At 52.9% G+C, this 25,696-nt stretch overlaps 3 protein-coding genes and 1 long non-coding RNA gene across 7 annotated transcripts; 3 read left to right on the forward strand and 1 right to left on the reverse strand.

Annotated features, from left to right (window-relative positions):
* The first annotated feature begins 1,715 nt into the window (after positions 1 to 1,715).
* Positions 1,716 to 4,830, forward strand: APOC1 (apolipoprotein C1). Of its 4 annotated transcripts, none has more exons than XM_081030941.1 (5): positions 1,716 to 1,750; positions 2,561 to 2,624; positions 2,768 to 2,843; positions 3,351 to 3,483; positions 4,625 to 4,830. In XM_081030941.1, exons 3-5 carry the CDS (start codon positions 2,786 to 2,788, stop codon positions 4,683 to 4,685), a joined length of 252 nt encoding a protein of 83 aa, XP_080887067.1. In that variant the 5' UTR covers positions 1,716 to 1,750; positions 2,561 to 2,624; positions 2,768 to 2,785; the 3' UTR covers positions 4,686 to 4,830. The 4 variants fall into 4 exon arrangements, with proteins under 4 accessions (XP_080887067.1, XP_080887066.1, XP_080887069.1 ...); XM_081030940.1 differs by lacking the exon at positions 1,716 to 1,750 and adding an exon at positions 1,799 to 1,879; XM_081030943.1 differs by lacking the exon at positions 1,716 to 1,750 and adding an exon at positions 2,009 to 2,054.
* A 3,320-nt stretch (positions 4,831 to 8,150) lies between these two features.
* Positions 8,151 to 10,482, forward strand: APOC4 (apolipoprotein C4; the record flags this gene model as incomplete). The annotated part of the gene is made up of 3 exons (XM_081031517.1): positions 8,151 to 8,226; positions 9,291 to 9,432; positions 10,323 to 10,482. The coding sequence occupies 3 exons, from the start codon at positions 8,151 to 8,153 to the stop codon at positions 10,480 to 10,482; spliced, it is 378 nt and encodes a 125-aa protein (XP_080887643.1).
* A 1,367-nt stretch (positions 10,483 to 11,849) lies between these two features.
* Positions 11,850 to 12,703, forward strand: APOC2 (apolipoprotein C2). Its single transcript, XM_081031908.1, has 3 exons — positions 11,850 to 11,923; positions 12,094 to 12,253; positions 12,598 to 12,703. The coding sequence occupies exons 1-3, from the start codon at positions 11,869 to 11,871 to the stop codon at positions 12,686 to 12,688; spliced, it is 306 nt and encodes a 101-aa protein (XP_080888034.1). The 5' UTR covers positions 11,850 to 11,868; the 3' UTR covers positions 12,689 to 12,703.
* Positions 12,704 to 16,530: 3,827 nt separating this feature from the next.
* Positions 16,531 to 25,629, reverse strand: LOC308489661. Its single transcript, XR_013992127.1, has 3 exons — positions 24,828 to 25,629; positions 17,058 to 18,334; positions 16,531 to 16,974 (listed from the first exon to the last, which is right to left on the reverse strand). It is a non-coding gene; the product is annotated as an uncharacterized lncRNA (long non-coding RNA).
* Positions 25,630 to 25,696: the final 67 nt, after the last annotated feature.

Genomic DNA, 25,696 nt, shown 5'->3' on the forward strand with positions numbered 1-25,696 from the left:
CCAGCCTCAGTTTCTCCTTCCCCACACAAGTTCTCAGTCTTGTCCCCTCTGCCCCTGTGTGTGTCTATTTCTTTGTGTCTCCTCTTTTAACTCTCAGTCTTTGCTTCCTTCTGTCCCTTTCTGAGGTATTCTGCCTCCTCGGCTGCTTACTCTCCTCTGCCTCTTTCCATTCTGTCTCTGAGATGTGGTGCTAGAACAAATCCACCCCTGGGTTAAATCCTGCTGTTGCCCATGACTACTGTGGGCAAAAGCAACCAACCTCTTTGAGCCCTGGTTTGCCCAGTTTCATAGAGTCGTGACTCAAAAGACCTGAGACCACTGCCATCATGAAGCCATTTTAATTTTTTCCTCCTCTCTATCCAGGGTTAGCTGATTCTGCCTCCTTCCCTCTCCTGGCTTCTGTCTGTCCTGCTCTCACTGAGATGCTTCATTTTTCTGGCTTCCTGTTTTCTTCCACCTCGATCTTTTATCTCAACCCCCTCTGGTTTCTCTTGCCCTGGGCCAGCTTGTTCGTTTTTTTCCCTTTCTGCTCCTTGAGGGTTTGTCCTCTGGCCATTCTGCTGCACTTGAGCCCTCTGCCTTTCTTCTTCCCTCTGTGTATGCAAGTCCCTTCTCCCTTTGCTGTGCTTCCTTGTCCCCTACCCTCATTCTCATTCCTTCTCCAAGCGACGGTCTGGAGAGAGAACAGAGAAGAAACACCCACGAGGATCTGCACAGGCCCCTGGAATTCAGGGCTGGGAGAAGGAGTTGGGAGTTGACAGAGGGTTGAGGGTTAAAGTCCTGGAGGGAGCCACAGGCACTTTCCTCTCCCGCCCCCTCAGTTATTGGGGGAGCAAGGTTCCCACCTAAGGGGATAGGCCAGGGCTTGAGCTTGTGTCTCCCAGGGGCCCCTGTTTCTTGACTCAGCTGGGGCTGAGGGAGGAGGGAAAGGGTCAGTGGGCTCAGAGGCAGGGGGCCTGGTCCCAGCCAAGCCTGCTAATGACTCACTATGTGCCCTGAAGCGGGGGCTGAGCCCTCCTGGAGCCTCAGTTTCCCCAGATGTCAACAAGGGAGGTGGCATCAGCCAAGTCTCTCACTTGAAGAGATGAATTTGAATTCTCATCACTCCTGAAGACGTGTCTGAGCAGAGGAGTGCCCCACCTCACTGTAGCCCCAGTCAGGTCTAAGAGGTGGGACAAGGGGTAGACAAAGAGCTTTGGGAAACAGAGGCTGGCAGGGGGTGCTATGGGGTGGAGACTGACTCCAGCAGGGATCCGGAGACAGCCTGGAGTCAGGGAAGGAGAGGGACAGAGAGCCCCCACACACACACAATTAGCCATTGAATGTTCCTTGGCTATGCCTCAGTTTCCCCATGTGTAAACAAAAACCCCTAGAATTGTGGTGAGGATGAGACTGGAAAAGCATAGTTCTTCTATTTTTGTGGGGTGGGGAACGGAGGAGAGTAGATGTTTGAGTGGCTGTCTGGGACGTGCTGGGCTCATGAGGGAAGACAGCTGGGGACAGACGGACTGGAAGCTGCTGAGCTGGCCAGAGGGGTGTTGCAATCCTGCCAGGGTCTGGTCTATGCACCCCTTTCACAACCATTCCTCCTGGCCCCCAGGCTGACACGTGGTTGTGGGGACACAAGGCCAGCCAACCTAGAGTCTGGGGCCTGGGGCCACCCTCCCCCGAGCTGCCAGGGGTCACTGGCGGTCAAAGGCAGCTGAAGAAGAGTGGAGGAAGCCTTGGACTCCAGCCCTGGGGAATAGATGTAATGTTTGCTAGGAAGGGTGAAATGGGTGGGGGTTTGGGGCCAGCAGGGGCCTGAGTCGGTGAAGAAGAGCAGATGGAGTGTTCACAGGGGCCCTGGAGGCCTGGAGGGTGGCAGAGGCGATGAAAGGTGCCGGGGGGGCCTGGTGGAATGGATGAAGGGGCACACACTAGAAGCCTTGCACATGAGCTTGTGTGGTTTAGATAGGCTGAAGAAAACCCATCCCCAAAAGGGAGAATGGGGCTGTGAAGACAGACTCCAGGGAGCATCCGGAAAGGCCTGGGATGCTGCCAGATGCAAGGAAGTGGGGTCTTGCAGGGCTAGTCTGAGAGTGAGAATGGAAGAGGCATGGGGGGTAGGAGTGTGGGGGCAGACTGTGTGCCCCCCACAGATGTGGGTGTAAGAGTTGTTTGAGTTGAAGAGGCTTGCTAAGAAGGGGGAGGGGATGGGAGAGGTGGCCTGGGGACACAGTGTGAATTGAGTTACTGAGTAACAGAGTTACTGAGAGACACCCCCCACCCCCCACCACCCCACCCCGCCCCGAGCTTGGGAGAAGAGTGTTAAGCAGGAGGGGAGAGAGTGAAGGCTGTCCCCTGAGGGGTAAGGGGCTCAGGCTGAGGTCCCCCCCAGCAGTCAGAGAGATTTGGAGGTGAGAGTAAAGAACAGCAAGAGGCTTCAGGCTAAGGGACTTGGTTGTGCCCCCCCTGACCCCCACCCCCACCAGCGAGAGATGGAAGAGGAAAAGGTGGGTGGGTACAGGGAGGCAGGTGCCAGGGGGAGGGAGATTAATTTGTCCCACCCTCTCCCCAGTTAATAAAGGCCGGACCAGGCCAGACTGGTATCTGCTACGTGTGCTGCCCAGCGATTGATCCAGGTTGGTGCTCGTTGCCCGGGAGGGACCCCCCAAGGGACCCCCCACACACACACATACCAAAGCACAAGAAAAGGGGTAGAGGGACCTTGGAAATGGGAGGAGGGCTCCACTGATCACCCCTACCCCCATCTCTGCCTCCACAGTACCCCTACGGCCTCGCCATGAGGCTCATCCTGTCGCTTCCGGTCCTGGTGGTGGTTCTGGCGATGGTTTCAGGAGGTAAAAGTGGAATAGGAAAATCTGGGAGTCTGAGATTTGAGATTTGGGAGCTTGAATCTGGCCATGGGCCTGGGGTCCAGGCTTAGAGGACCCTTGAGAGCTCTGGGGCCCCTCCTGCGCCCTGGATCCCCTATCATCCACTGTTCAGCCCCACTCCCACCGGGCCAGGTAGGTTCTCAGGGTTCTCTCAAAGCGTACCAGCAGTTGACAAATCTGCCCAGGAGAGCCCTAGCTACCGATCACATAAGGACTCTCATCCCTTCGGGATTGGCTGCCTTGCTTTTACAGCCGGAAAGGGGTGGGGAGATGGGTCCAGTGCTGAAGGTAAGGCAATACTCAGCTGTTTGAATACCATTTGGGTTGCTCCAGTGACCGTCCCCCCCATTCTAATGCCATGACCCCAAAGAATCACATTCAAGGGTCTCCTTTTCCGTCCCTGGAAGCTCATCATAAGGGATCCCCAAGCTGAAATTGTTGCACCCCTGCCCATTTTCTGCGTATGCTCAGCTGCAACCCAGCCGGACCCAGACCTCTCCAGCAGCATCCCGAGCAAACTGAAGGAATTGGGAAGTGCCCTGGAGGAGAAGGTCCGGGCAGCCATTGAACACATCAAACAGAGCGACTTTCCTACGAAGACCAGGTTAGGACTCTTCCCAGGGCATGGGAGGGCGGGGGTGTATTGATTAACAGACTGTAAAACCGACAAAGTCACTGTGGTCACACAGCTGGATCTCAGAGTGCTCAGACTTGGGGGACAGGTTCCCTGACTCCTCCGTCCAGCCACACTGTAGACGTAGTCCTGAGTCGTGGTGAAAGACCCAAGCTTGGGAGTCAGACAGACCTGGGTCCACAAGCTGGCAGAGACTCACTACTTCCTGTGTGGTCACGAGCCTCAGTTTCCTCATCTGTGAGATGAGTGGTTCTCTGGGGGGGGGGGGGTACACCAGAGCACTTGCATAGCGCCTGGCACATTGGAAAGGCTCAGCACAGTATTTAACCAACATTGGCTCCATTTGGTGAGTTAGAGAATCATTTATTCACGAACAAATAGTAATTGAACATCCACAAAGTGCCAGGAACTGGTTTGACATGGGGAGTAAGAGTGATGAACAGAGTCCCGGTGAAGAGGGGAGGGAAAGGCTGGGGGAACAGACGATAAACCAGTCGATTTCCAGATCAGCCCAGATAGAGCTAAGCTCGGAGAAGATAAAAAGGGTGTGTGTAAATTACCAAGGACTGCGGAGGGGCTTTTGTAGACTTGGTGACTGGGTCGTCTCTGAAGAGAAAGCACTTTAAATTGAGATCTCATTGATCAGGAAAATCCAGCCAGGCTGAGAAATTTGGAGAGAATGTTCCCTGTGGAGGGTGAGTGTTTAAAGGTCCTGAGGTAGGAAGATCTGTAGATAATCAAGGAGAGGGTGGCAGTCACTGCAAGGGAAACAGACAGGGCAAAGGCAGGGGGAGCTGAAAAGTGCTTTTGAATGAAAAGGGGACAGCTAGGGCATGAGCAAGCTTAGAGAAAGGGTTGGTAGCAAGAAATGGCAGGCCTTGAAAGCCAGGCCAGGGTAAAGTGTTCTGACTTTAAGGACCTCTGGTGCATCTGGAAACTGAAGCACAGAAATTGGGTCTCTCAGCCCAGGGCTCCTCCTTAGCCCACAGATGGGGAGATACCTGCTATTTTCTTGGGGGAAGGATGAGATCAGGGAGTCAGGTAGGGAGTAGGATCTGGTCATCCTGGGGGAGGCAAAACACAGTAAACCTTCCCCCATTTCTCCCTGTAGGAACTGGTTTTCAGAGACATACAGCAAAGTAAAGGAAAAAATCAAAACTACTTTCTCTTGAACACTGGGAAGGCTGCCCCTCTACTCTGCGACCGTGTCCTGGAAGGAGGCTCTGAAATTTCCCACGTCCTCGCTGCCTGTGCCAGGACTTCCTCCATGAGGCCTCATGTCTCCACCCCACCACCACCAATAAAAATCCTATAGAGAATTCTGAGTGCTTCTTTGCTATGCGGCAGGGGCTATGGGATAGGGTAGGGGTTGCACCTTGGGGAAAGAGAAGCAGGACTCAAATGCATTGCACATTCTCTACTTGCCCTGTGCTGAGGATTTTGGACTTCATGATCTCAAAAGAATTATCATAAGAACCATGAAGGCTGGGTTCTAGTGACCCCATGAGGGCACTGAAGTCCAGAGAGGTAAAGTCACTTGTGCAAGGTCTCACAGCCAGGAAGTGGAGTACTGGATGGGACCCCCAGCCTGGGGCTGTCACTGTGCTATACTATACTCTTGGGCTGCCCAAGATAAGGGACTGGGGTTATTCAGCACAGTGCACACAGTCGGTGTTTATTACACTTTCAATGGCTAATGAAGGGGGATATGGAAGAGGGCAAGGATAAGACATGGGCTAGAGCCCTGAAAGAGACTGACACAATCCCTACCCTCCAAGTGTCAACGTTGATGTCCCCTTCTCCAAGAAGCCCTCCTTGACCCCCACACTGGGTCAAGGATCTCCATCCCAGCCCTGCCCACTCTGAGTCGTCACTGCCTGGTGACTGGTCTGTCTCCCCCACTGGATCATGAGCTCCAGGAGGACAGGGCCAGGGCTGTTGTCACCATTGTGTCCCCAGACATAGCCTAGCATAGGACTGGGCCTGGTGCAGGGACTCAATAATATTTGGTGAAACAAGTATGTAAACCTGAAGATAAAAACAAACAAACAAACAAAAAAAACCCCTAAATATTAGATTTTCACAAAACCCCTCTGAGGTACATGTTGTCACTGACCCTGTCTTAGAGAGGAAGAAACAGGCGCAGAAGGCTAAAATCACTGTTTGATGTCATGGCCAAAAGTAGGTAGAGCCAGGACTTAAACCCAGGTGGAGGTGCCAGGGTCACATTCTTCTTCACCCCACTTTCCTCTTCCCTGAGTCCCCCCTGGGGAACGTTCTGGCTGCAACACACGCCCGGGTCCCAGGCCTCATTCACATCATATTCAGCAGGTTAAAATGCACCCACCTTCTTCAGCAGACATCAATTGCATGAGGAGTTGCGCTACGGTTGGCTAGTTAGCGTAAGAGTATATTCTCTACCGATTTCATGGAACAATTACCAATTTTTACTGGGCCATTTTTTTCTAGCATTTTTGAGTCAGTCAATTTCTTTTTCAAGCCTTTTCAGAAGCCCATGGAAAGCTCTCAGGCTGAAGTCCAGACAGATGGAGGAGCAGTTCATGGAGGGAGCGTACATTCTGCTTTTGAAGAGAGCCTCAAACTCAGGGGCAGATACACACTTCGGGGGCTCAGAGCCTACCACAGCAAACCCCACTCCCTCCTTGTGACCTCTTTGCACCCATCCCCCTCAAAGTTGTTTTTGAGCTGCCGCTGAGGTCCACCCTGGATGACCTTCAGCCTGTTCCTGTCCCTGAGATGGACAAACATTGCAAGAAGCAAACAGCGACCAGCCCACGCTGACCTTGGAGCTGGAGCAGGGGTCAGAAACCTCCCCCAAGGCCCACCCCATGCCCTGCTCCAACCTCCCTCTGGCCCTCTAGGATTCGGGTGAGGAGGTGGGGCAGAGGTTGCCCTGGCTTAGCTAGCTAGGCAGTGTGAGATGGCCGGGTTCAAATTCCCCACTTGCTGGTTGAGGAGCCCAGGGTAAGTGGCCTCGTCCCACTCGTGCAGCCTCTGTTTCCTTATTTGCAAAGTGGGAATGGTAAAGATAGAGCTGTTACGAGTTAATTCAATGACTTAATACACTAAAGCCCTGCTAAGGCACCTGATGTGTAGCATGTGCTCAGGGAACACAAGTTTAGTCAACAGCAGCTGACATTTGCGCACCTTTGTGGCGTATCTGGCACTGTTCACAGCACTTTACGTAAGCCATCTCCTTTGCTCTCCTGTGCAGGTAGTCCATGACCCCCATTCACATGGGTGAAGAAACAGGCCCAGGGAGGTTAAGCAACTTGCACCAGGTCGCACAGCTGGAAACATACAGATCCAGGCTCTGAACCACACACCATGCTGGTTCTTATAACACAATGCATGGTGAATTTTTTCTTTTTCTTTTCTTTTCTTATTATTACGGTAAGATACATAACACAAAAGTTTCCATTTGGACCATGTTTAGGTGTACAGTTCAGTGGCATGAAGTACACTCACAACATTGTGCAATCATCACCACCATCCATTTCTGGAACTCCTACATCATCCCAGACAGAAACTCTAGGAGGTTGTATTTTGTTGATTATTGCTAGTGAGGAACACCAGGGAATATTTGATGAACACCTACTGTGTGCCAGAGCCCATGCTGGGATCACGGGAATGCCCAGCATTCTGCTGGAGGCCTTTGGGTCAGAACCGTCCTATTCAGTCATTCCGATTGTGACCAAGATAGAGTAGTCAGATGTACCACCTAGAAGCACAGGATGCCTGGGTGAGATTTGAATTTCAGGTAAACAACAAATAATGTTTAGTATAATTCCCAAATATTTCATGGGACATAGAAATAAAATGCATTATTTATCTGACATTCCAGTGTCACTGGGCATGCTGTATTTTATCTGGCAACCCTAGACTAAGGACTGCAACCTATGGTCCCCTGGCCGAGCCTTGGGCCCTGGCTTGTGGTTGGGTTCTCCAGGAGAAAAAGGCTCATTTTCTTTCTGTCTAACATTGGGCCCGAATCTGATGTCGACAACCTCCAACTCTGAGCATCTGGAGCTTTCCCTCCAGGGCCTCACCCATGAACTATGCAAGGCAGGTGCTTATTACCATCCCCATTTTACAGATGAAAACACTGAGGCCCAGAGAAGGGAATGTATTTGCCCAGGCCATGCGGTGAGGGTGTGTCTGGCCCTGTAGCCAAAAGATGCAAGTAATCACCATAAACAGCTATGATCTGTGAGCATCTCCATTGCCAGGCTCCACACGAAGACCTTTCCTTGTATCATTTCATTGAATTAATGTCCTCCTGCCTGAAGCAGGACCATTTTACAGAGCAGGAAACTGAGGCCAGACAGAGGGGCTGTCATGTGAGGTGGAGCCAGGATTTGAATCAGGTTCTGTGCAGGAGGACGAAGAGCATTCTGCCTTCACCTGTCAGGCCAGGGTGCTGGGAGGGTAGGAAGGAAGGAGGCCAGCAGGGGCGGGCATAGCCTCTGATTGTTTCTGTCACCTGGGCCCCTCTCTCTGAAGTCCCTGCCAAGAGGCGTGGGGAGGCGGCCAGGGGAGGGCTCTGCTCTGAGCAGCCTCCCCCTCCCCCTCCCCCAGGCTGGAGTACTGAGCACAGAGGGACAGAGCCCCCAGAAATGTTGCGCTCTGGACACAGGCCCTGGGCCCTGCCCTTCCTCTGCCTCTGCGTTGTGGTCCTGGCCTGCGTTGTGGGTGAGGAGGAGCGGGGAGGGGGGGTGGGTGTGGGGACCCCATAGCGGTGTGGGGTGTGCGTGCAACTGTGACTGTGTGACGTGCAGTGTAGTTTGCAGACATATGGGTACGGAGCTTGTGTGCTTCGTAATATGAAGATGTGTGTGAGTGTCTGGAAGTACGTGTCACTGGCAGCCGTGTGTGAGGTGTGTATGTGAGGTTGGAGCAAATGACAGTGCTCTTGCATTCGTGTTTGTATGAAGCCGTGGTGAATGTGTGTGCAAAAGGTTTGAGTGTGTGGACATGGCTGAGGGCGTCTGTGCATACTGGTGTGACTATATCTGGGTCATGGACATACACTTAAAGTTTTAACACTTATATAATGCCTACAACGTGCAAGGCACCACTCCAAGTGCCTTACACATGTTCACTCTGAGTTCCCACCATAACCCTAGGAGGTAGGTCTGATCTTTATCCCATTCTACAGAAAGGGAAACTGAGTCTTGAAGAGGTTAAGTCATTGGCCGAGGGTGCACCACAGTTCACGTGGGTGCCTCTGCATGTGTGTGGACACATGTACCTGTGTGATGGCTACTCTCTGTAGCTGAGGCTTTGCTCAGGTGTGTGGGCACTGGACAGACAGGTGGGTGCAAGGAAGTGACGTGTCCACCAGGAGAGACTGACAGCACCGCCTTGCCAACCTCCAATCCTGGGGGCAGCAAATCCTGCGCTCTCCCGCCACTGCCTGCGGAGCTAGTTCAGAGAGTATGGGGGTCACAGGAGAACAGAAGGGGTGGCAAGATCAGGAGGTGAGGTGGGGTGACAGACAGAGGGAGAAAACCCCAGGCAGATAGAAGGGTGACAGGAAGGACCATGGGCACAGAGGCTGAAAGGAGATGACCAATGGCTGAAGGGGGGCAAGTGGTAAGAGGGACATACAAGAAGGTAAAGGCCAGTGATGAGAAGACTGGCAAGGGTCTGACCTTGGGTCACCAGTAGGGACAGTGACAGTGAGCATGGAAAAAAGGGGAGGAGGTAGGGTTCTGAGATTCCAGCCTACCCAAGTTGCCCCTGGTCTCACCTAGAATGCAAGAAAAAAGTGCTTGTTGGAACCCCAAGTCCCCCACCAGAACTGGTGAGTAGTTCCTGGAACCAGGTGCGGAACACAGTGAAAAAGTTGATGGAACCGCTGGTGACAAGAACTAGAGAGAAGTGGCAGTGGTTCCAGTGAGTATGCGCAGGAGAGGCTGGGAGACTCAACTCCTGGGTCCGAGGGAGGAGGGGCCGGGGGCCTGGACTCCTGGGTCCGAGGGAGGAGGGGCCGGGGGCCTGGGCTCCTGGGTCCGAGGGAGGAGGGGCCGGGGCCTGGACTCCTGGGTCCGAGGGAGGAGGGGCCGGGGGCCTGGACTCCTGGGTCCGAGGGAGGAGGGGCCGGGGCCTGGGCTCCTGGGTCCGAGGGAGGAGGGGCCGGGGGCCTGGGCTCCTGGGTCCGAGGGAGGAGGGGCCGGGGCCTGGGCTCCTGGGTCCGAGGGAGGAGGGGCCGGGGGCCTGGGCTCCTGGGTCCGAGGGAGGAGGGGCCGGGGCCTGGGCTCCTGGGTCCGAGGGAGGAGGGGCCGGGGGCCTGGGCTCCTGGGTCCGAGGGAGGAGGGGCCGGGGGCCTGGGCTCCTGGGTCCGAGGGAGGAGGGGCCGGGGGCCTGGGCTCCTGGGTCCGAGGGAGGAGGGGCCGGGGGCCTGGGCTCCTGGGTCCGAGGGAGGAGGGGCCGGGGGCCTGGGCTCCTGGGTCCGAGGGAGGGGGGGCCGGGGGCCTGGGCTCCTGGGTCCGAGGGAGGGGGGTCCGGGGGCCTGGGCTCCTGGGTCCGAGGGAGGGGGGTCCGGGGGCCTGGGCTCCTGGGTCCGAGGGAGGGGGGGCCGGGGGCCTGGGCTCCTGGGTCCGAGGGAGGGGGGGCCGGGGGCCTGGGCTCCTGGGTCCGAGGGAGGGGGGGCCGGGGGGCTGGGCTCCTGGGTCCGAGGGAGGAGGGGCCGGGGGGCTGGGCTCCTGGGTCTGAGGGAGGAGGGGTGAACGGGCCAGTCTTGCGGGTAGTTGGGGGTTTCAGTTGTGATGTCCCTTCTCCTGCAGGATCCCCAGGACTTTCCAGGGCTTTGTGCAGACATACTATGACGACCATCTGAAGGACCTGGTCCCTCGCACCCAGGCCTGGCTTTGGAGCTCCAAGGACAGCCTCCTGAACAAGGCTCACAACCTGTGTCCCCAGTTTCTCTGTCGGGACAGGAATTAGCACTAAAGTGTTCACAGCTTCCACAATAAAGAAATTCTTCTCTGTGTCCCTGTGCTAATCCCTCCAAAGTGAGGCTGGAGGTGTCCCCACCCCACACATTCCCATCAGCTAATGAATAGAGGAAGTGACTCTTGGCAAAAAAGGGACAGTTGGGGGACTTTGGGGGAAGGAGGGAGGAGGATGACCTCCTCTCAGTCCTGAGACTCACAAGTCCTGGGCTTGTGGGGGGCAGGAGACTTCAGGCTCCTCAGTTTGGGATGGAGGTTGAAGAATGGAGGTTTGCAGGTCCCCTCAGTGACCCCTCATTCAGAGGTCTGGCTTCATTTCTGCAGTAGAGACCCCGGCCCCCATTCCTGGTGGGTGCCCAGAATCCCCAACCCCTCCACAGCTCCCATCTGCCCTGTTTCTCTCAGGGGCAAATTTTCAGAGTGGGGGCTCTCTGTGACTTGACCTCAGGGGACGTCACTGCCCTCTGTGCCCCCACCCCACCCACTCAGTGGTTTTGTTGGCCTGGACTTTGGCCTAGGCAGCCAGGTGAGGGTGGCGGCCGAGGCGGGGAGGTGGATCCCAGGAGCTATAAAGCCTTTCTCTGCCCTTGGGAACTGGTGAGGATCGCCTGCCAGAGTCTGGTAAGAGAGGGACCGAAATGGAGGGGTGGTCCGCAGGGAGGGGGCAAAGATTGTGAAATCAGAAACCACAAGAGTCAAGATGTTAGTTCCTGGGTTAGAAACACAGAATTTAGAAACGAAAATGTTTGCCCATGCTGGTCTCCCTCATGGGTTGGATCTCAACCTTCTCACAACCACAAGGATGGACAGACAGATGGAAGGTGCAAATGGGGGTAGAGCAGGGCCCCTGCAGCAGAAACACGGCCAGCCAGATAGTGGTCCACCGAATCTGTGGTGTATGTCCTGTTCCTGCACTGACTGGGTCTTAGCATAAATGTCACCCTCTGCTGAGGCTTTTCCAAGCCACATAACACCCTTCTCCATCCAGAGCGCTTATCTCCATGTGACACTCTATTATATTTTACTCATTTAATATTTGTTCCCTGTGTTTCTCTCTCATGTGGCCTTCCCAAGGGTAGGGCTGTTGCTGTGTTCACGCCTGGGCTCAGCACTGTGTTTGGAACATAGTAGGTGCTCAAGAAATGCTTCTTGAGTGAATGAATGAATGGATATTAGAATTAAGATATTAAAATCAGGAGTAGAACCATAGAGTGTCAGATAGGGAGGCCCAAGCCAACCCATGAGGAACCTGACTTGGGTAGGGGTATGGGAGAGGGGGAGCCCAGCCCCCTCCCTATGAGTGCGGGGACCCCAGGAACAGACATCTCCAGTGGCCCTGCCCCCATACTGTCCTCAGTGTTCCAGGTCTTCTGACGCCATGGGCACCCGATACATCCTGGCTCTGTTTTTCATCCTCCTGGTATTGGGACTTGGTGAGTGTGCTCAGCAGGGGAGGCAGGGGTGCTAGGAGGGGGATGAGCCCTAAACATTTTCCCAGCCCAGCTCCCCTCTGCCCCTGCCCCTGCCCTGTCCTCTCCTTTCCTGCCCATTCTCCCCTTGCTGCAAGCCCATCAGCTCTCCCTAACATATTCTCCCCCTGCAGAGGTCCAAGGGACCCCGGTGACCCCGCAAGATGAGGCCACCAGCCTAACTCTGCTCTCTAAGATGCAAGAATCACTGTTTAGTTACTGGGATACAGCCAAAACAGCTGCTGAGAACCTGTACAGGAAGACGTATCTGCCCTCCATGGATGAGAAAATCAGGTATCACCCCACCCCCACCCCAGGCACTAGGAGTCCCAGCCCCCAGCCCCTCCTCCCTCAGACCCAGGAGTCCAGGCCCCAGCCCCTCCTCCCTCAGACCCAGGAGTCCAGGCCCCCAGCCCCCTCCTCCCTCAGACCCAGGAGCCCAGGCCCCAGGCCCCTCCTCCCTCAGACCCAGGAGTCCAGGCCCCCAACCCCCTCCTCCCTCAGACACAGGAGTCCAGGCCCCCAGCCCCCTCCTCCCTCAGACACAGGAGTCCAGGCCCCCAGCCCTTCCTCCCTCAGACACAGGAGTCCAGGCTCCTAGCCCCACACCCTTCAGACCCTCTGTTCTTTCTCCCCAGGGACGTATACAGCAAAAGCACGGCGGCTGTGAGCACTTATGCAGGGATTTTTACTGACCAGGTCCTTCATCTGCTGAAGGGAGAAGAATAACAGCTGGGTCCCCAATCACGGGAAAGGGAAGTCCAGAGGGAGGGGAAAGTCCAGACCCCAGCAACTCCTTGGCTGCCTGACCTACCCCCTACTTCCTAGCATCCTGCTCCTAACTTTAGCTTGATTTCTTATTATTAAAAAAAAAAAGCCAAGTTTATTCTCTTTGACGTGGTTGCTTTTCTGAGACCTCAGGGGCCAAGATGGAGGCAGTCATCAGTCCAGCCAAAATTTATTGAGTGCCTATTGTATATAGGTAGCTGTAACCTGGTTAGTGGGAATAAAGAGGTGAATACCAATATATGATCACAACAAAATTAGAGACTGTCCTTCACCAAGGTCCTTCTTATCTGTAAAATGACAAGCTATGTAAGCAGCTAACCTGCAGTAGACTCTAGCAGAGTCGAAGCCCTGGACTGACACTTTAAATGTGCCATTGTATGGAGCTGTCCAATGGTCCTGTGACAGAGGGGAGACTGGTGTCCACAAGTTACTGCTCAGTGTAGGAAGTCAGTGCCCAGGTTGGCTGGGACCCACGAGCACAGACCTGCGAAAGCTGTGCTCCGTGACAATTCCTATACATTCATCCCACATGCATTTATTGCGAACCTACCAGGCCCTGGGGATACCAGCTAGGAAAAGACAGAGAGTTTTGTCTTCATGTGGCCCCTCAAAAAGCTGTTGTTGGGTCCTGGCCCAACTCCATACAGTTTTAGTGATTACAGCTTTGTGGTATGAAGTGTTAGTTGTTCTCTTCTTCTTTTATTTATTTTTATTGGGAAACAGTGTGTTTTTCCAGGACTCATCAGCTCCATGCCAAGTCGTTGTTTTTCTATTTTTTTAATTAAACTTTACTGGGGTGACAATTGTTAGTAAAGTTACATAGATTTTAGGTGTACAATTCATTATCTATATCTCACATTGTGTGTTCACCACCCAAAGTCGTTTTTCAATCTAGTTGTGGAGGGTGCAGCTCACTGGCCCACCTGGGAATCAAACTGGCGACCTTAGTGTTATTAGCACTGCGCTGTAACCACTGAGCAAACCAGCTGCCCCAGTTCTTTTCTTATGGGCAACAGTCATAACATTTCCTGAGCTCCTACTCAGGACCAGGAGCTCTGTTCCATCCTAAGGCCACAAACAGAGAGGATAGGGGCGGGGGAGGGTGGGCAGTGGGGCAGGCAGAGGATGACCAATGGAAAAGATAACTTCAGACAGGAATGTAGGCCATGAAGAAAAGGAGAGGAAGTGAGGAGATCAAGGCCAGGCTGCAGCCCCCTTGGATAAGGTTCCGGAGCAGGGAGGGCCATCAGGAGGACCTGGCTAAGCTGGTCACGGGGTTGTGTATACAGCAATGTGGCTGGGGCTCTTGTTGCTGGAGTGGGCAAGGGCACTCACCTGGCCCTTAGGTCCTAGCCCTTGGAAGAGGGGCCTCAGGCAAAAAGCACAGGGTGTGCAAATAAGAACAGACACTCTGTGGTGTGAGGAGTGCTGAAGCTCATGGCAGAGGGGCTGGGGGTCTGGACTCCAGGACCCTGAGGGAACAGAGGGTGTTCCTGGGCCCCCAAGTCCTAGGGGTGGGGCTGTTGGCTTCTGAGGACCCAAGGCCTGTATTTCTCCTAATCTACTTGGCATTAACCTCCGGTCAGCCTTTCAGCACTGTTGGGGCACTTTTCCCAGGTCCTGAGGCTAAGCAGCTGTGTCTAGTGGAAAACAGGGGCCTCGGGAAGAGGTTGTGGGAAATGTCCCCAAGTCCCCAGGGCCAAAGAGTTGAGGCTGCCAAATCTAGGGTGTGATGGGGAGGGGGGACCCTGGAGGAACAATCCCTGCTTTGTCCACTTGTTTCCCACGGACTCAAGCCAAACCAAACCTCTGCCCAGGCCAGTTCTGCTTCCAACCAATCCTGGTGCCCGACCCAGACTCCTCCTTCCTTTCTCAGGCCCCCACCCCAGGCCTCTTCCCCTCAGGACCCCAGACTCTTCCTCCCCCAGAACTCAGGAGTCTGGTCCCTCAACCTCTTCTCCTTAGGACCCAGAAGTTCGGGTCCCCAGCTTTCCTCCCTTAAAACCTGAATTCACAGCCTCTGGACGGTATTGGGCGTCCCCTAGTGGAGGGCAGAGTGGGTCTGGTCTATTTCTTTACCTTAGAAGAAATGGAAGAATTTGTTTGGTCATTCAACAGCCATGGGGGAGGGCTTTGCAGGGGTCTCATCTAAGAGGCACAGAACCTCTCATGCTATAACAGATTAGGACTCAGCTGTATGTGAGAGGGAAGACAGGTTGGGGCATTTTGTATCTAGAACTGAGCAGAGATTGGGTTACAGTGAAACTGGAGAAAATTAAGCTTCAAAGCCCCTCACTTGCCTGGGCTTTCTGGGGTCCTCTCTTTAAATTTGTATGTGTAATTTTTGTACTTAAAAAAAAAAAAGCCCACAAAATCTCAATCTGCCCGTCTGGGGGGCTTCACCCGTCTGTTCATTCATCCTTAAAGAATGGGCCTACGACTTCAGAATTGTTAGTATGTGGCATTATTATCTCTAAGGGGACTGGCAAGCTTTCTTGCCCTTGTGTTGGTCCTCAGAGTTTGTCATTCACCTTCTGCACTCGAGTTTCATCCTTTCCCTCTGATGTCTTCATCACTCAGCAATCATCCCCTGGGGCAGTGCTGAAGGACAGAGCAATGATCATAACAGCTGGGGGCTTGTCTGCCCAGGGCGAGACCCCCCACAGCCATCCCTGACAGTGATGACCCCAAGGGGGCAGGGATTTTGGAGGACTGGGAGGCGGTGCCCCGCCCAGCGTGGGGGGCTAGGTGGTGATATTACTGAGCTTCAACTTGGAGGGAAGCAGACAGTAAAACGGTCATTAGAACATCCCAATGCAAAGTCTGCCCTCCTATGCAACGTGTCAAGTTGGTAGGAACAGTGCACGACGTGGATCACGTGAGCCAGGTGATTTCACTGGGTCTTCCCAGCCCTCCCCCTGGGGGGCGGGCAAGAGGGGAAGAGGAATAGCAGGTACTATTATATTATAATGCCTAGTTTACAAGAGGAAGAAACTGAGGCTTAAAGAGATGTCACTTGTCCAGGATCATTTAGCCCATTAGTAGCACAACCAGGTGTAAACCCAGGTCAGACCTGTGGGGACAGAGTCCCACAGAGCAGTTTCCAGGCTCTCGGCCTCACGTGGAAAGGTGCTGGCTGGGTTATTAGGTGGCCATCAGCTCTTACCGGTGAGCCATTAGCCACTAACATAACTGCCGTGGCTACGCTAGGGGGTTGGTTGGTTGGCAGAGAAGCAGAGGATCCTGCTTCCTATATCTCCAATCCAGCCACCAGTGAGACTATAGTGGTGTGACCCCCCCGTTTATGGCTCCGTGGGTGTTCTTTCTCGGCCTCACCATATCCTGCGTTCTTATGCGGGGAGCAGGACCAGAGACCCTGCATGACAGACCTCTACCCAATTCACAGGTGAAGGTTCAACAACCGCTGAGAATCTTGTCCTCTCTGGGCCTCCGTGACACTCTCCCCAAGCCAGAGGAGGTCTTTTAAAACTTGTCCTGGTTTAGAGCTGCAGAAAGATACACAGCTAAGAAGTACGGAGCTCTTAAAACCCTTGAAGCCTACTACAGAGCTGCTAGGTTTGCTGGAAAGCAGAGTGCTGAGAACACATGTGTGTCCTAGTGGTGGCATGAGCTTGCGGAGGGGCTGACAATATCCAATTTGGAGGTGTGGTGGCCATGAGAACCCTGAAAGAGTACTCTGAATACACTATACTATAACCTAAGGGGACTTGTCGAGGGAAAGGGTCGCATGTTGACTGAAAAATGATTATCAACTAGGTATTCCGTCACCAAATATTTATTCACAAAAAAGGCTGCAACCCAGCACGTGCAGACCCAGCACCCCCCCACACCCCCCGCCCCTGCACATTCTGGCTTGTGTGCTGCTAAGATGGAGGGTATTTAAGGCAGGGACACAGGAAGTTAGAACCAAAGTTTTATGAAAACTAAGTTACTAGTAGGACCAGAGTTCAAGGAGCCCAGCTCCCTCTCACAGCCCTCCCTGCCTGATTGGTTTCCTTCAAGTCCCAGTTCATCTTTATCATTCCCCCTTTTGACCAAGGTCTTTCTCCAAAAGCATCGCTGATCAGGTCAGGTCTTCCGTCTTCGTCCTTTTTGTCCCTTGATGTCAGGAACAACCTCTTCTGGGTGTCATCTCTCTCATTGGAGGGAAAGTGCACGGAAAGGGAACAGCTTGCATCCAGGGTTAACAGGCAACAGGTGCAGAGCTTAATAAGAATTTAAAACAGAATTACAACATAACAACCTGACAATTAAGTTCGCGAACTTACCCTTGACAAATGCTCCGTACCTCATTATTGACTATCACTATGGTCATCTTCCAAGTACTCCCCTTGGGAAGCTATGCACTGACGCCAGCGCCTAGTCCACCCTTCAAAGCAGTTTTGGAACTCTTTTTCTGGAATGGCCATCAGAGCTGTCATCGTATTACCCTTGATGTCCTGAATGTCATCAAAATGTCTTCCTTTCAATATTTCCTTTATCTTCGGGTAAAGAAAGAAGTCATTGGGGGCCAGATCAGGTGAGTAGGGAGGGTGTTCCAATACAGTTATTTGTTTACTGGCCAAAAACTCCCTCACAGACAGTGCCGTGTGAGCTGGTGCGTTGTCGTGATGCAAGAGCCATGAATTGTTGGCGAAAAGTTCAGGTCGGTTTTGTCTAACTTTTTCACGCAGCCTTTTCAGCACTTCCAAATAGTAAACTTGGTTAACTGTTTGTCCAGTTGGTACAAATTCATAATGAATAATCCCTCTGATATCAAAAAAGGTTAGCAACATCGTTTTGACTCTTGATTTGGACTGGTGGAAATTTTTCGTTTGTGGAGAATTGGCTGACTTCCATTGTGCACTTTGATACTTTGTTTCAGGGTCACATTGGTACACCCATGTCTCATCACCAGTGATAACACGGCCCAAAACATCGTCTTGCCTCTCCAAAAGGTCTTGGCAAACTTCGACTCTCCTTTGCTTTTGTTCATCGGTGAGCTCCTTTGGGACCATTTGAGTACACACCTTTCTCATGCCAAGATTTTCAGTTAAGATTTTCTTAACTGTTTCTCTATCGATGTTTACTTGATCTGCTATGCTTCTCACAGTCAGCTGACGATTTTGACGCACAATTTGACGAATTCTTGCAATGTTTTTGTCAGTTTTGCTCATTACCGGCTGCCATAAGCACTCTTCATCAGTGACGTGTTCTCTCCCCTCAGAAAAACATTTAATCCATTTGAACACTGCCGTTTTCTTCATGGCATTGTCCCCATAAACTTGGACTAACATGTCCCTGATTTCACTTCTACTCTTTCCAAGTTTAACAAGAAGTTTAATATTTGTTCGTTGCTCTAATTCAAGCCCAGACATTCTCACAACGGCACACAAAAACAGGCAATAATGAACACCACTTAGCAAGACACTGCCACACCAAGGTTATGAAACCTTACCAAGCTGTTTGTACAGTGTTGCCAATACAAGGGCACGGTGGCAAGTTCACAACTTAATTGTCAGACCACATATGTCCCTTTAAGCTCCAAAGTTCCAATAGATGGATGCTATCTTCCTGTGAGGAAACCTGAGAAAAACATAGAAATAAATCAATTCACATCTTGCAACACGTTGGAACCTTTAGTGAAAACCACATCGTCCAAATCAGTCTTCAGAACCTGTGAGAAATACGGGCTTTCACAGTAAAACGTTGAGGCATTACTGTCCAGGTAAATTGCTTTCCTTGCCAGGTGAAGGCAAAAGAGGTATTGGCTAGCTTTATCTACCAGGATGCTAAAAAATGCACTGCATAAGTCAATTACTGTAAAGAATTTACTTCCAGCTGGAATGGATGCCAGCAGCGTATGAGTGTCAGGAACGAAGGGGTGTCAAGGAATAACAATGTGGTTTATTGCTCAGAGGTCCTGGACAAACCTCCACCCTCGTCCATCACAGGTAAGACAGGAGTGTTACAAGGACTAGTGCAAGGAATAATAAGGCCTTGAGTTATGTAATCTTCTATCATGGGCTTTAGACCTTGAAAAGCTGCTTTACTTATAGAATATTAATTGTGGGCAGAGGCAACTCTTAACAGGAGTTGCACTGTGGATTCTACCCATTGCACATAGAGAAGACGGGAATGTGTCCCATAGGGACAACTGATCAGTGCTCTCAGATTTGGCTACTGTACCACCAAAACTGGCACAAATAAAAGATCCTGAAAAGCCATGTAATTCACCTCATTGGTCATTCTGAGAGTTACCATCAAGCATTAATATTATTTCTCCTTTTTGAGAAAAGGATATTCCAGCATGATACTTCTCTAAGAAGTCTCTGCCTAAAAGGTAGGAGTAGAAAAACTAAGGAGAAAACATTGTGTATCTCTTAAAGAGCCTAAACAAAAGGGAAAAGGTTCAGATATGGAAACCTGTTGAGGTTTGTTTGAAATCCCCACTATTTGAAGTGCCTTTTGACTCTGAGGCAGGGGCTGTTTTGAAAGTGGGGTTGAGCATCAAGAGTATAGCACCTGTCGGGACAAAGCCCCAAAAAACAGTTTCCAGGCTCTCGGCCTTACATAGAAAGGTGCTGGCTCAGGTAGTAAATGGCCATCAACTGTGATCAGATGGCCATCAGCTGTAACCAGTGAGCCATTGGCCACTAATATAACTGCTGTGGCTACGCTAGCAAAAAAAAAATGGGGGCTAGCAAGAAGATGGTGGCTGGTCTGGCAAGCGCGGATTGCAGTTAGAGGTGGAATGTGGATTATGGATTGCAGAGAAATGGACAGCAGGTTGCAGACAGTGTGGCTCCTGCTTCCTGTGTCTCCAACTCAGCTGCCAGCAAGATCCCCCTATTTATGGCTCTGTGGGTGTTCCTTTTTGGCCTCACCATGTCCTGTGTTCTTATGTGGGGAGCGGGAGCTGAGACCCCGCAGGAGACCCCGCACGACACATGGCGTAGTCGGCAGGATACGGTGCTGGCCAAAGCTTTCCGAAGGGCAGTGGAGCAGTTTGTGCGTATGAAAGCTCAGTCAGAGGAAGACCAGGAGGAGCAGTTGCCGGAGAGCTCGATCCCCGTGGAGGGGTGGAAAGATGTGGATGGTTCCCCAACCAGCAGAGGCCAGAGAAAGCGAAGGTTGTTGCCACCCTGTGGGCTGGGAACTGCGTGCTGAGGCAGCCCGGATGCAGGACTTGTAGTCCCAGGAGGAAAGGCTAGCTGAGTCCTCCGTGGGAGATGAGGGTGAGGTCAAGGTTGTCCCTCACCCCCAGGACAGCCCTGGCAAATGACTATGGACTATGGGTAATTGCCTTCTATCCGTAATTTAATGGACAGCTTGACTGTTCGGGAACATACCACCATATAGTGAAACTTGCGATGTTTGCTTTTGTGTCTTGACCGGTCACCATTGAGAATATGTAAACACCTTGACTGTGAGTCGCTGTTATTCCAGCATGGTACCCCGAGAGGCCCAGAGAGAGTGGCAGTGCCCTGAGAGCCCTGGCTGTCTCCAGGAAGTCTGGCTGAGCCCAGAGAGAGTGGCAGTGCCCTGAGAGGCCCTGGCTGTGCCCGGGGAAACAGGTGGTACCCTAAGAAGCCCAGGAAGTCTGGCTCTGCCCAGAAGTACTGGGGTAGTGCCCTGAGAAACCCTGGCTGTGCCCGGGGAAACAGGTGGTACCCTAAGAAGCCCAGGAAGTCTGGCTGTGCCCAGAAGTACTGGTGGTGCCCTGAGAAACCCTGGCTGTGCTCAGAGAGCCTGGCTGTGTCCAGGATATTGCATTCACCTCCAGGCTCCTCGCACAGGGCCCCTTGCAGAAGACGCTTGTCACATAGATTGTGAGGCAAGAGCCTGTAGGGGTGGAGTATGGGGACAAAGCACCAAAAAGCAGCTTCCAGGCTCTTGGCCTCACATAGAAAGGTGCTGGCTCGGGTAGTAAATGGCCATCAACTGTGATCAGATGGCCATCAGCTGTGGCTAGTTGGCCGTCAGCTATAACCAGTGAGCCATTGTCCACTAATATAACTGCTGTGGCTACACTAGCAAAAAAAAATGGGGGCTAGCAAGAAGATGGTGGCTGGTCTGGCAAGCGCGGATTGCAGTTAGCGGCGGAATGTGGATTATGGATTGCAGAGAAATGGACAGCAAGTTGCAGACAGTGTGGCTCCTGCTTCCTGTGTCTCCAACTCAGCTGCCAGCAAGACTATAGTAGTATGACTCCCCTATTTATGGCTCTGTGGGTGTTCCTTTTTGGCCTCACCATGTCCTGCGTTCTTATATGGGGAGCGGGAGCTGAGACCCCGCAGGAGACCCCGCACGACAGCACCAGTGTCAACAAGAATAGAAGTAGTTTCTTTTCCAATGTGAAGAAACGTTTCTCCAAGCTGATTAAGAGGAAAGATAGGAAAAAGCCCCTGCAGTCCCTCAGAGCCCCATCACTGGGTATTAGAAAAACCTGGAAAAGGCTGGTTAGACTGAGCATGTGTGAAGAGATGCTTACGAAAATCCCTTTTCCAGTGTTGCCGCTCCTTGCAGTAGTGGCAAAAATTCAGACTCCTTCGGTTTCGCATAGGGCCTCTCATTTGCCAAGTCCAAGAATTAGAAGTCTTGGCAATCTTACTTTTAGGTGCCTTGTCTAGGGTACCTAAAGATCATTGGCCAAATTCACCAAATCTAGGGTAGCCATAGTTCCCCACCCCATCCTGGATCTCATAACCAGGAGGGGAAAGTTTTTGTTCAGCCCATTGACAAAGAATTAAAAATTACCCATGTGGTGTCGACATTTGAAGGAAGACCAGAATTTTATTTAAAAAGACCAGAAGTCTATTATAATAGTCATGAACAGATTTGCCAGGCCTTTGTGAGAAAGTCTGAATTTTGCGCCCATCGACAGGCTTTGGGAAAGGCTTAGGAATTGCTTGATGAAGTTTTTGAGCAAGGTCCCTAGCTTCCTTGGAGGTTTGCTTTTCTAAGTCTCTTTCAGGATTTTCCCATCCTGTGTCGAGCCTGGTCTTCGCCAACTATCATATTGATTAGCTGATACCGATCAGAAAACCCAGGCTCATAGGCCTGAACAATAATATCAAATTCCTCAGCAAACTTGTGAGGGTCCTCAGTTACCTTAGGGAATTCCTTTACAATGGCTCCTAACTCAGTGTGGGGACAGAGCCAGGAATGCAGTTTCCAGGCTCTCGGCCTCACGTGGAAAGGTGCTGTCTCAGACAGTAAATGGCCATTAACATCAACTGTGATTGGATGGCCATAGCTGTGGATAGTTGGCCGTCAGCTGTAACCAGTGAGCCATTAGCCACTAATATAACCGCTGTTGCTACGCTAGTAGGAAAACGGGGGCTAGCAAGAAGATGGTAGCACAGCAGCAAGGCTGCTCTGACCTAGCAGGAGCAGATTGCAGCTAGCAAGTGAGGTTGGTTGGCAGAGAGAAGTAGACGGCAGGGAGCGGATTCTGTGGCTCCTGTGTCTCCAACCCAGCCGCCAGCGAGAGTATAGGGGTACGGCTCCCCTATCTATGGCTCCATGGGTGTTCCTTTTTGGCCTCACCATGTATTGCGTTCTTATGTGGGGAGCGGGACCAGAGGCCCCGCATGCCACTCTGCATGACACATGGCGCAGCGAGCAGGGTACAGTGCTGATCAAAGCTCTCCGAAGGGCGGTGGAGCAGTTTGTGCGTATGAACACTCAGTCTCAGGAAGACCAGGAGGAGCAGCTGCCAGAGAGCTGGACCCCAGTGGAGGGGTGGGAAGACGTGGACGGTTCCCCAACTAGCAGAGGCCAGAGAAAGCGAAGGTCGTTGGGGCCCTGTGGGCTGGGAAGTTCTTGCTGAGGCAGCCCGGATGCAGGACTTGTCCCAGGAGGAAAGGCTTGTTGAGTCCTCCGTGGGAAATGAGGGTGAGGTCAAGGTCGTCCCTCACCCCCAGGACAGCCCTGGCAAATGACTATGGACTATGGGAAATTGCCTTCCATCCCTAATTTAATGGACCGCTTGACTGTTTGCTTGGGAACATACCACCATGTAATGGAACTGGCAGATGTTTGCTTTTGTGTCTTTACTGGCCACCATCAAGAATATGTAAGCACCTTGATGTGAGCTGCTGTTGTTCCAGCATGGTACCCTAAGAAGCCCAGGAAGTCTGGCTGTGCCCAAAAGGACTGGTGGTGACCTGAGAAACCCTGGCTGTGTCTGGGGAGACTGGTGGTAGAATATGTGAGAAAGACTGGCTGAGCCCAGGAAATCGGGCTGTGCCCAGAGAGGCCCTGGCCATGTCCAGGAAGTCTGGCTGTGCCCAGAGAGAGTGGCAGTGCCCTGAGAACCCTGGCTATGCCTCAGGAGACTGGTGGTACCCTAAGCAGCCCAGGAAGTCTGGCTGTACCCAGAAGGACTGGTAGTGCCCTGAGAAACCCTGGCTGTACCCAGGATATTGCATTCACCTCCAGGCTCCTTGCACAGGGCCCCTCGCGGAAGACGCTTGTCACGTAAATTGTGAGGCGAGACCCTGTAGGGGTGGAGTGTGGGGACAGAGCCAGGAGTGCAGTTTCCAGGCTCTCGGCCTCATGTGGGAAGGTGCTGGCTCAGGTAGTAAATGGCCATCAACTGTGACTGGATGGCCATCAGCTGTGGCTAACTGGCCATCAGCTGTAACCAGTGAGCCATTGGCCACTAATATAACTGCTACAAATGGGGGGGCTAGCAAGAAGATGGTGGCTGAGCTAGCAAGAGGGGATTGCAGTTAGCAAGTGAGGCAGGTTGGCAGACAGAAGTAGACGACAGGTTGTGGATAGTGTGCCTCCTGCTTCCTGTGTCTCCAACCCAGCAGCCAGCGAGAATATAGTGGTGTGACCCGCCTATCTATGGCTCCGTGGGTGTTCCTTTTTGGCCTCACCATGTCCTGCGTTCTTATGTGGGGAGCGGGACCAGAGACCCCGCAGGCCACCCTGCATGACACTCAGCTTTGTCCAGGGAATAGGAAACTTGGGGTGTTAGGATCCCCAGAGGGTTTAATCCTAAATTGGGAAGTGCTGGAAGTTCAGAGGAAAAAAGGCAGGAGAGGACTCCAGGGAAAGTGGCACTGGGGGCGGAGCCAAAGGCAAGAGAGGTGGTACTGGGAGGCTTGAATGCCGGGGGTGGGGGTGGGGGCGGAGTGTGAGGCCACAGGGTTGGGGGACAGGATGGAGAGGAGCACCCACTGAATAGGGTGGTCCTGAGGGTGGAGCTGGAGCCAGTGGGGCAGTGGGGGAAGGGCATGACAGAGCTGCAGAGGGAGAGCTCCAGGCTTCAGACGCCATTTTTTCTCCTCGGAATTTTTAACAGCCTGTTAACCTTATGACTTTATTTCGCAAAAAGCCAACTTCAGATTCATGGTCTCGTTTGGAAGCCTCAATGTACCGCTGATAATATGCATGCCACTCAGCTTCATCAATTCTAGCGCTGTTCTTCTCCAATTTGGTTTTAAGAAAATTAAGTTCGCGGATCTCACAAGTTCCCCACAGTGGCCACTGACAATTTACATTACTTTTCGTCAGATCTGTCCAGTTAGTTAAATGGACAGAAAATTCCACGAACATTCCCCACAGCTCTTAACCATGTACTCCGCCTGTGTCCCTGGGGGAGGAGGGACCATCTTAGCGGTCTATTTAGATAGCTGAGATCCCCAAACAATTACAGCTCAAACAGACACCAATCGGCCTCATTCTAGAAACAGCCTGATCAGAGAGAACCGGGCCGAAGGCTAAAAGCCAGTGCTAAGAAAATAACCGACCCTGGGAGAGTCCTTAGAGGTCGGGTGGCACTTCTCTCAACGAGACGCAGCCTAACAATGGGCCAAACTGACTAATTCCAGTAGGAATAAACTCTGTCCCCAAAGGGATCGTTAGGTGAAAGCCAGTTTTGTCTCAAAGGCCGAGCTGTTTCCAAAGAACTCAGAGGCCAACGCGTCAAACTGAGCACTCACAGACAACAAACGAACAAACAACGCCGTTTAACACACGCACCCACCGCGCACACGCACAGAGACGTTCCCACACAATTCCCGAGTAAAGCCCGCAGAGCTTCAAACGCAGGGGAACTTACCCCAGGACGGCGAGCCGGGGGGCGAGCGGCGCGCGCCAGCGGCGGCCTGTGCGGCGCCTGCAGTCGGTTGCCCGCCTGCTCTGAAGCCGGTCGGGTTTGTTCTTCTCCGGGTTCTTGGCGAGCCCCCCCCCAAAAAATACTGGCTGAACAATACCCTCAACTAAGTAGTAACGTCACCAAAAAGGATTTATTCGGGAAAAGGAAAAAGAAAAAAAAAAAAACGTGCAACGCGATCCGCAGGCACCGGGCCAGTCCCGCGCGGTCCAGCTTGGGCGGTAAAATGGAGGGTGTTCAAGGCAGGAAGACAGGAAGTGAGAACCATAGAGTTGTACGAAAAGGAAGTTAGGACCATGGAGTTCCACGAGCCCAGCTCCTCCCAGAGACCTCCCGGCCGAATCACACCCTCAAGGGCCCAGTTCATCTTCATCCTGCGTTAGGGGAGGGTCAGAGGGCGAGGGCCCTGGCCGAGAGCCCTCCTCTCCCGACCCGGGGACGGCAGCCAGGACGGTCCCTTTCCTGCAGGAGAGGCGTGGCTCCGGCAGAACGTTTGGAAGCGTCAGGCTGGCAGCGAACGCTCAAGAAACACGGAACCGAAAGGACTCGAAGAACCGGCTGGGCGAGCGGACAGCACGGCCTGGAGGGCTCCTTCCTGTAACGGCCAGAGGCGGGCGTGTTAGACGCTGCAGAAGCGCGATGGTGGCCGACAGCCCTGGGAGTCTGCAGCAGGCGGCGTCCGGGAGGTGAACACAAGCCTAGGAAGGGGCAGGACGGCGGCCGGGCTGCTTCTGTCACGGCCGGAAGTGGCTCTCGCGAGGGGCGTGGCTGCGGCGCGCTCGCCGTTACGGTGGCCGGTGAGGCGGGCAGATGGT

The sequence above is a fragment of the Rhinolophus hipposideros genome, assembly GCF_964194185.1.
Source record: "Rhinolophus hipposideros genome assembly, chromosome: 21".
In the NCBI taxonomy this organism is placed as follows: Eukaryota; Metazoa; Chordata; class Mammalia; order Chiroptera; family Rhinolophidae; genus Rhinolophus; species Rhinolophus hipposideros.